Here is an 11,223-nt window from a genome sequence, read left to right on the forward strand (position 1 = left end):
TTCTGTTGTAGCTGCTCCAATTGTCGTCCGGGAAGAAGGGTCTATGTATTTTCGGATAGTTTGTTTTCGATTTCTCCCTGCTTCCTCAAAGGGAGGGGCAAAACAGTCTCTAATGAGAAGGAGCATGGAGAAATCGAAAGCAAGTGATCATATTTGGGTCTAGGTGTCCTGTTGCGCTTAAGCCCTGTTTTTGCTTATTATTATTTTCTACACATACAAAGATACAAACACAAACATTAATTATAAATTAATGTAATTTTGTTTAAGAGTACTATTTAATAGATTAAAATTATGAAGCTTATGATGTAGAATGTGCATATCTTACAAGTGTATTTCTTATAATGGCTGACATATGAGAAAGTGATTTTTAAGAAAGCTTATTCAATTCTACTTACATGGTGGAATTATGTATCAAGCTTTAATAAAATATATAATGACCACTTTAGGAAGTGAGGCGGAATATAGACGAATTCACATCCACAAATCATCTTTGTGTTCATCATTAATTGGTTAATTTGGATTGAGAGGAAGAAGTGTATATATATTCATAGCCTCGTGGGGTTCGATTTCCTCATCGCTTGTTTGGATCAAGGTGAAGGAGGCACGATTGAACCAACTTGATCAAGGTTTTTTTAAATGGTAGTAATTGGTTCCTCCCTTTAAAGGTTTTTTTTAGCATTCTAGACTGTAGTGATCATACTCCAAGTTTATATTATTTTGTGATTTTTTTATCCTTTGACATAGTATTGTGGGGAGTTTCACAATCATTTATGGATGACATTAATGTTAAGGTTTGTCATTTTCTTCCCAAGGTTGCGGTCATCGCGTGATTGCATAATTGATTAAACGATTTTACTTTTAGATACATATATCAATCTAAAGTTCAAGTAAAGTTCTAAGATCGTGCCAGAATAAAATTCAAACCAAGGATCATTTTCTTTCAAACACCTCTTTAAGAACAATTGTTTTATCCTCAAATTAAGGATATTGCCAAAATAATTAATGTTCTATGCCCATCTCTCATTGTATTTTGAATATCATCTTAGCACTTTCTTTGAGTTTTAGAATTTTCTTGAGTGACCAGACCATATCAATTTTAATCTCGTAGATCCTAGAAAAATTAATTAACTCTCTGACCGACCGACTCCTATATATCATTGAAGGGTTTGAATGATTTTCTCAAAATGATAGTTATCAGAAAATAAAAATAATCAAAATGATAACCCAAATATTTATGTTTGTCATGAAAACCGCGTCAATCCAATTTTTTTAACAATAACTTGAACATCAAAAAAAAAAAAATTATAATTTTTACTTCAATTCATTATAATTACATAAGTTATCCTAGGTTAGTCAAATTAAACTCCTTTGTATGGGAAATGAGGAGACCTTGACCATCTTCTTGGGGACTTCACATTTGCTTCCTTACTTTGAGATAAGTTTTCCACATCAACGAGTCTCCTTAGTTTCCTAAAACAATGAACCGATATCAAAGAAATGATAATAATCAAGACAAAAGGTAATGACTTTAGTTCAAATGTCTTTAATTAAATATTTCTTTGCAAACATTGTTTATCATATTTGGATGGAGAGGGATGCATGTAAGAACATTTTCAAGGGTTCAAAATGATCATGCGAAGTTTGTTTGGAATGAAATTATATTTATTAGAAACTCACTTATTCGAACGCGGAGACAAATTCCTACTTGTGAAAAAAATTGGTTAATTTGTCAAAGATTGAACATTGCATATAAGAAAGTCACTCTTATTTCTAATTTCAAGGCGCTCTAAACTTTGTTGTTTTTGACATTCACTTTTGTTCTAATTCTGATTGTTTTTTTTATTTTGTTGATTCATTAATTTTTGTAAAGGATTGTTCAACTTGAATCTTTAACTTTTGTAATCCTTTACCATTTTTGAGTTTTTTTATTTAATGACGTTATATCGATTTTCAAAATAAAATAAAAACTCAATCACAAATTTTAAAAAAAGTTTCGAAAAACAAAACCCACTACATAATACATGTGAAACGAGCTAAAATCAACTTGAAGCAAAAGAATTTATATATAATATAAAAAATAATCTAATTAAGTAGCTAAAATCAACTTGAAGCAAAATAATTTAAATATAATATAAAAAATAATCTAATTAAGTTACTTAAACAATTATATTAAACTGTTTTTCATAAAAAAATTAACCCTAAAATAATTTATTTTTTAAAATTAAAGCCAATTAATGTAGCAAAAATCCTCGGGGCAGTATTTAACATAAAGAAAATCAAAATAGGTGCAGGGAAAACAGTCAATAGTTGCAAGATCAAGACTCATGGAGTTCAATAGTTGAATATTAGGGTTCTTATATATCATGGATGCTTCTTTCTCCAAACGAAAACTGATAGAAAATCATTAAACCCTGTCAGAGAAATCATTAATCATGCAATATTGTTTTATTTTTGTCTTCTTCTTCTTCGTTCATTGATCATCATCGAGCTCACCGGAAGTAGGTAAGATTGATTTCTTGCAAGAATCATCTTTGATGAGTTTAGCCCATATATATATAATCTGTTGTCCTTTTAACAAAAATAAAAAAGAAGAAAAAGAGACATGACTGCACGTTGCTAGCTTAAAAAAAGAAGAAAAAGAAGAGCAAATGCAAAATGATGGTGTAAGAAGAAAGCAAATTAAAGCTGTGAGATCAAATGTCTAAGCACAGATGATGAAGATCATCAAACTCTAGCTAGCTCTCTAGCTCTTCCCCCCAAAGGAAGAAAAGGACATATCTGAGGATAACGTTAATAATAATAAATTTGTACAAACATATATATATATATATTTTTTAAAACGTGGGTAAGGGTTTCCATCCATTGTTGGCAAACTAACAACAGGCAACACCTACCTACTAAAGACTACATCTCCTTCTGTCTGTCCTCACCTCACCTCAGATCCATCCATCCATTTTAATGGAGTTTTTTTTTTTTTTTTTACTGTCAATAAATAAATATGAGCCCCCCTCCCCCCTCCGGGAACAGTGACAAAGAAGCATTAAATATGAAATGCAGGCTGGAATGGAGTACTGGTCCTAATTCATATGCAACTGCTCTTTGCTTCCTTCAAGAATCCATAATTAAATTAAAAATATCTCTCTCTCTATCTCCTTAATGAATCCATGGAATGAAACAAATTTAAATGCCATCTTGACTCTACTTCACATTTATTCAACCATATGCCATCTACTTGTCTCAATCTCAAAATGTTAATTAATCATCAACCCAATAATTACCTACCTAGATTTATGAAAAATTATGTCATGATTTAACAGTACCCAAATGTAAAACCAAATTAATTAACAACAACAAAAGAGAGGAGGAATTCATGATTATAAAGATGTTCAATCACACAACAAAATAAAGCTCCAAACTTGAAAGAAAGAAAGAAAGAAAAAAAACATCATAATTAAGACATGAGTATAAAAGTTAATCAAAAGAAGAAAAAGAAAACCATAATTGTTAAGAGACTAATTAACTATCACAACTAGGTATGCAATTGAGGAACCGCATATGTAGTATCATGATATTAATTCCTCAAACACCAAACAAAGTCTTAATTACTTCAAGCTATTATTAATCTAATAATTAATCAACTAGCTAGAACCCTAACAAATGATCAATCAACAACTGATAATAAACTTTCAGAACTGTGGCCTACCGCCATTCCAATACGCTTCTGTTGAAGGCATTTGAATCGAATTTAGCATATGACCTGGTACTGCTGCTGCCGACTCCAATCCATGAAACATTGTTGGATCCGCCACACCCGATCCCATCAAAGATTGTTGTTGTCCACCATCCTCTGTCATCTGAATACCACCGCCTCCTCCTCCTCCGCCAGCATCCTCATCCTCCAAGGGTAACCTCTCATAAGCGGCATTACTGAATGACGCAGCCATGATGACAACCGGACCTGCTGCAATTAAAGACCCGACAACACTCCCACCCACCACCTGTCCCTGTCCACCTGACAAATATATAGTTAACCCGGTTGCTGCAGGCGGAGCCGGCGGCGGGAGAAAAGATCCAGCCAGAGATAAAATCTCGAAACGTCCGTGAAGCGAAACCACAGCTCCGGCGGAAGAAGGCTGACGGAGGGTTACGTTCGTTACGATTCCAGTACCGCTCAAGACGCAGACGCCGCGTTGACGTCTACGAGCGAAGGTGTTGACGCTCTCTACCACATCGCAACCGTCTGCGACTTCCATGACATGGGTTCGGAGCGCGTTGGCGCTGTCTCGGGTTATTATAATGGGAGGTTTCTCCTTGTTCTTGGAACCTGCAGGACGGCCTCTTGGCCTGCGTAGAATCATCTCTCCGCTGCCATCTCCTCCTCCTCCTCCACTGCCGCTGCCTCCGTCTGCGGAGAGTTCGTTGGAATCGGGATGATCGCGTTTGAGCCCGACGGTGGTTGCGCTCTGCTCGTCGTCCATTTGGTGATGAAATTGATGAGGTTGGAGAGAGAAATCACGGGTGCGGAACGGAGGTGGGAGGGAGTGGCCGTGGGCCGATGCAGACATAGGATCCATGAATTAGATAGATGTAAAAGAGAGATAGAAAGAAGAAGATGAGCTTAATTATATGTCATACGAGCCTGATCTGATCTAGTTGATTCTCTGGTTTCATATATAATTGAAGTAGCCAGCCAGGCTGCCAAGCTGAAGAGGTGACGGAGAAGTGGAGAATTTGAAGAGAGAGAAAGAGTGAAAGAGAGAGAGAGTATTTCTAGCTAGGGTTAAATTGAAGTTCTGGGTTAGGGTTAGGTTGAGACATATAGATGAATGATGGGTTTGATTTTGGTAAGACTTTATTTGTTCCCTTTCCCCTCAAACCCTCTCTTTAGTAAGCGGTGGATGGATGGATAGATCATAGATGGGGTCATCTCTCTCACACACACACAGAATATGTATTGTTGTTGATTTATGCAGTCCAAATGGAGTCACTTTCACTAAATTCAACTTCTTCTTCTCTCTCTCTCTAAGATTATGGTATAATCTCATTAGATTATCAAAGTTTATTTGAAAATAAGATTACAGTAATCTAAATTTAATGAAACTATAGAACTTTATCTATATAAGTTATAATCTTTCCTTTTTTTAATATAATATGTAAAGTTACTTCCAAAAGTAAAAAAGTTAGTAAAAAGTAGATTATTACAGAAACTGAAGTGCATGCATAAAATCTCCTTTTTTTATTTTAATTAAAAAAAAAAAAGATTACAATTTGGAAATAGGGTGAAAAGGAAAGTTGTCTGTCATATTTGTGTTGGTTGTGTGTGACTCTCTCTTGGGGAAAGGAAAGGGCAAACAAAGAAAGAGAAAGAGAGATCTAGAGAGAGAGTTCCAAGAAGAGTGCCGCACATGCGCACTTGGTCCCACTAAGCCGAGCCGAGCTTAACTGAGCCGAGCCAAGCCTGCAAGTCTCTCTTTCTCTCCTCTCTCCCGCTGCCAAATATTGGCGGTCAACTTCCCGCTCGCTTGACACGTTTCTTCTAAATTCATTTTTATTAAATGATTTAAATATATTTTAATTAATAATTGAGATTATTTTGCTGAAAATTGAATTATTTGAAAATAATGCTTCATAGCACTAATTTGAAAATTATTTAAATCTTTTTAAAATAGATAATTAAGCATTTCAAAGTTTAATATAAAGGAGGTCAACAATACATTTAAAAAATTAAATATTAAATAAATTAAAAAATGTATTCACACAAATAAATAATGGATCAAATCATCCCGTCAGAATTTAGAAATTATAGGTGGAATTAGCTTAAAAATATTTTGGTAGGTTTAAAAATTTGGAATTAAAAAATTAGAGTTAGGATGTGTTTAAATTTTTTTTTTATTATGCTCAATTTTTTTTTTTTTGATATACTTAAAAAATAATAGAAAACTATGAATAAAATGAATTGATAAACGTAAATTTTACTCCATTTTTAATGAATTATAAAAAAAAATAATTAATTAAATTGAAATTGGTTAAGAAATAAAGAGTGCTCTCCAGCTCACTCGAGCTCTAACTTAGACCGCATCCGAAATCGTTTATGGTTTAATTAAATATATATATATATATATATATATATATATATATATCAAATATCTGACTATTTAAAAAGAAATCTGCATTGTATAAGACTAAGAGCCATTAATTACTTATTAAGAATGCTTAATTAAAATATGTTTGGTATTTAATTAATATTTTAAAATTTAATTAAAGATGTCATTCATATTATATTTATCTCTTGTTAGATAAAGGGACGTCCTTTATAACGTTACCATATAAATATATATATATATGGTTGCTCCAAGGCTGGAAGACATAATTAAGAACTAATTAGAATTCTGCATTTATTTATTTTTATGAATCCGTACAAGTGTAACTAATTACCCTTCAATAAGCATTATTATTAAATTCCACAAAAATATATATTTAAGGCATAGATAGGTTTTTCAAAGCAAGAAGAATGCCTTCTCAATATATATATATTTTTATATGTCACAAAATTTTCTAATGGTGCCAACTGAGATCATAGCCTAAATATCATATAAATTAATATGCTAACGGAGACTAATTAATTTTGAGGCCATATTAGACAACAGTTAGTTACGGAGTAGATGAAAACATATCATCGGGTCTATTGGAATGGGTCGGAAAATTACCAATAATTGATATATCGAAAATACAGTAACGTAAAATATAAAAAATATTAATTTTTTGTATACCAAAAAAAATTGATAAAGTATGATACTGGTACCAATAATATAAATATGAGATTTTTAAAATTTTAATATACTGAAATACCAAAATAATATTTATAAATTAAAATATGAGAAATTATTAGAGGAGAGAATTAAGTGGGAGCAATCTAAGATTCTGAAAAATTAACAAATTTTATCTCTTTCCTCACCCTTTATTATTTTTCCATCTAATGATATAGTGACACTTCTTCTAAATTCCTTCCGTCTATCGTTCCTCTTAAAATATATATAATACTTATAAGTAATTAAATAAAACAAATGAAATTATAAATAATTAAGTAAAACTATATATACTCTTTATTTTAAAACTTGGATTTACGGATTTAACGCAATTATTATGAAGTTTTTAGCAAATTAAATGATAACCAATGAATTAATTCATCTTAATAAATTTATTTTCTTCTAAAAATAGACTTAATGAAGTTTAATATGTTATCAAGTTGAGACGGAAAGTTTAATTCTAATCTAGCTTGGGAGTTTATTTGTGAGAGGGGGAACGATGTGTGTTGGACTCGTGTTGTATGGTTCTCCAAAATCATTTCGAGACAACAATTTGTGTTATGGTTGTTGTTTATGAAAAGACTTTTAACTAAGGATCGACTTAAGCGGTTTATGGATATTCCGGATTCTAAATGTCTTCTTTGTGATGACAATGAAGAGATGATGAATCATTTATTTGGTGGCTGTCCGTTTACACTCGAGTTATGGAGATGATATACAAAAGCTATGGAGTTAGCTTTTTTCCCCTCGGATTGGATTGATATCAAAGAGATGGTCATCTTGAAAGCTAAAGGTAATCTTTTTCATTCAAATATGTTTAAATGTGGTTTTGCTTCTATAGTTTACCATATTTGGATGGAAAGAAATTCAAGAGTATTCACGAGTGTGAGAGGTTGTGTTGATGATGTTTGGAATATCATAAAGTTTTATTGCAATTCCCTTGTTCGGACTTGGAGGCAAATTCCCAAAAATGAGCAAAATTGGTGTTTATATCAAAATTGGGACATTAACTATTATAAAGTCACTCAATCTAGCAACTTCAAGGCGAGATCATAAAGTTATTATTAATTCAAAAACACGACGAAATTTGAAATACAAGAGTATATTAATTTTGTCTAACCGTAGTAACATATTGAATTGTTTTTAAGTAAATATGGTTTTTTCAATATGAGCGGTATAATACGGATGCATCACTAAAATAATGGTATAAACTCAATATTCGGTAGGATCGGTATGTTATTTGTATCATATCAAAGTATCAGTACGATAACGATGTGATTTTCCATGTACTAAAATTTTCAATACTATATAAAGTATGGATAAAAAAATTATGGTATATCGTACCGACCCACCATTATAGTTATGTGTTTGAATCTTTTCACTATAACAATTTATAAATAAATCAAAATTTTTTGAGGAAATATTTAGATTTAATTTGTATGACAATTGACAAAGTTGATTAGGAGAGCTAAACAATGGGTTGGATCAACACGAACTCACACGATACAACGTTAACACGATATTAGTACGGAACAATACAATACGATATTATCTCACTCGAGTCGTGAGTTGGACACGACACAAACACAAGATGACACAATCACGACACAATTATGAGTTTATACGATTGTAACACGGTCACGAGTTGAACATAGACATGATACGAGTATACAAACGAAATGACATAAACACAATTAGTCACATAACTTAAGCTACTCAACTTTACATTAATATTGTTTCAAAATCTATTTATATTCTCGTTCAATTAATAAATTATTTAATTATATAAATGTAATATAAATAATTAAAACTAAACATACTGAAATAAAATATTAATTTAAATAATATAAATTAAAATATTTTTTTTTATATCAATAGAAATATGAGTCTCTTACTAAAATATTCAGATATTACTTTTTATTAATGAATGTATTTATTTATTTTTGAAATTTTAAATTATTTTATAATTTTAATTATTGTTAATATATTAAATAATAAATATATTATAATAATTTAATTTTGATAGTTTAATAATATATATTTATAATTTCTACCTACCTTTCAATTAAATTATAATATAATAATATATATTTATAAATATGTTAACTATAAATTTATTAAATTTTTACTCACCTTTCTCATTTCCTTCCCAAAATTATCCACACATTTCTTATTTTCTTTCTCAAATTACTCACAATTACATTAATTAATATTTTTAATTTAAATCTATTTACATTCTCATTTAATTAATAAATTATTAGCTAATTTTATTTAGATAATTATTGATAAATTTTAAAACATATTTCAAATAGTTGATATTCAAATTATTATTTAACTTATTAAATTAATTTAAAAAATTTAAATTAAATAAATTAATAATTCATATTTTATTATTTTTATTAACAATATAATTTAATATATATATAAATAATTAATATGAGTATGTCAATAAACGACATGACACACATGAAAACGGGTATCAACACGATACAATTGGGTTGAAACTCTAGTCGGAATAACACGAAACACGAATTAGCACGACACGAATAAATTTGTGAATACGAATTAACACGACACGAAAGAGCTTGTGAGGATCCTAATATTTTGATTTTAGTTGTCTTGAATAACGTGTAAAATTAAGACACGACACAACACGGCTGAGAGTCTAACACGACTTCTCAAATCGAATAATAATGTTTAGACATATGTTCAACTGTAGGTTAGTTACCTTGAATAATTCTTAAATAAAATAATGTATTGAAATATGGGCATGTATGTAAAAAGTATTTTATTTTTTTTCAACCTTGGAAATGTTGATATTCATGATGTACCACTGCTCTCAAAATGTGTTTAGATCTTATTTAATTTTAGAAACAAAATAATTTATATATTTTTGAAACTGAGCCAGAGTTTGGATAGGATAGGTTGTTGGGATTCTCGATCTCTTTCTTTCTGAAACTGATGTTTTCTTTCTCTCTCTTTCTCGCATGACTACCGGGGACGAATATCCATGAAAACGAAGATGCTTCTTGTCGCTAAATTGCATGTATTAATTATTATTAATATATTATAATTATTCAACCATTGTTTCAGCTGACAATTAATAGGTAGTAGCTACTGTGATCAAAATGGTGGTCCCTAACTACTAATTCGTCTTTATATATAGATCTATCACACGCAACTACATGCTTATTAAATTTGAAAAAATTACAATTTCGATTTAAAATTTAGTTATGTTCGGTTTTAGTTTATTTAAAAAATGTTAGAGTAAAATGAGTTTTGAAAAAATTATTAGTTTTAGATTATTTGAATTATTTTTTACAAAAATATTATTTTTATCTTGTTATTTATCATTTAAACATCCAAATGTCATTCATAATAATAGGTTAAAATACTAAAATATTTTTACAATGTTTAATTTATTTTTAAAAAGTTATATTATCAAAAATAGAAATTATTTAAACACAACAAAACAAAAAAGTTATAGAAATCAAAAACTAAAATTTATGAAATTAAGAGATTAACTAGCTAGCAGTAACTTCTTATGGGGATAAATTTTACAATCGAATTACACGCTTTCCAAAACAAATCTAAGAAAGTTGGGTAAGTTTATCTGTTTTCTGTGTCATCTTCATGGGTAAAAATGTAATATATATTTTTATAAACTTTTTAATCATTATTTTTTCCGTGAAGGCAAGTAGGAGTTGGTCACTAAGATACATATTTATTTAATAATCCTAAAAGAACACTTTGAAAAAAACTATGGATTTCATAATCTCAACTTTTACCAATTAATCTAGTTAGGGTTTATAAGGCAGTAAATGACAGTAAACCTAAAATAAACGTTTAAAAATGAATGGTTGCAATAATTTGAGGATCTTATGATTGTTGTACACTTGTAAGAGAGAGGAATAGGTAGTCAAAGGTCAAAGTAATTTAATGAAAAAAAAAATGTATATGTAATTAGTGTAGTTGTCATGTCGCTCTCCCATGTGGCCTTAATTATCGAAAAATGTCAAACAGATATGGCCATCGATCACCACATTTCTTGCATTCTCATTATTAAATTTTGATCATTTGAAATTATTCAAAATTTCAGATTTGTTTGATCTGGGATTATTTTAATCTAAAATTTAGATTATGAAATCCAAATTTTGAAATCTAATAACTTTGTTGGATTATATAGATTAAATCATTTTAAAAAATAATTTAATATTTTTATTGATAAAGTAATTGATGATATAATAAAATATATATTTTTTAAAATCTAAGATAATCAAAGTGGTTATTATGAGAATGACCTTTAATTAAATGCTAGTGTATTAAATGTATATTAAAATATTTGTTGAAAGGATGTAGATTTTGCTAATTTAAATATATATTGAAAAAAGTTCATTTCATTATAAAAATATATATA

At 29.7% G+C, this 11,223-nt stretch overlaps 1 protein-coding gene across 1 annotated transcript; it reads right to left on the reverse strand.

The window, feature by feature from the left end:
- Positions 1-3,399: 3,399 nt before the first annotated feature.
- On the reverse strand, positions 3,400-4,845 carry LOC124910651 (AT-hook motif nuclear-localized protein 26-like). The gene has a single exon (XM_047451324.1). It carries the CDS (start codon positions 4,572-4,574, stop codon positions 3,687-3,689), a length of 888 nt encoding a protein of 295 aa, XP_047307280.1. The 5' UTR covers positions 4,575-4,845; the 3' UTR covers positions 3,400-3,686.
- Between the last annotated feature and the right edge of the window lie 6,378 nt (positions 4,846-11,223).

The sequence above is a fragment of the Impatiens glandulifera genome, chromosome 7, assembly GCF_907164915.1.
Source record: "Impatiens glandulifera chromosome 7, dImpGla2.1, whole genome shotgun sequence".
In the NCBI taxonomy this organism is placed as follows: Eukaryota; Viridiplantae; Streptophyta; class Magnoliopsida; order Ericales; family Balsaminaceae; genus Impatiens; species Impatiens glandulifera.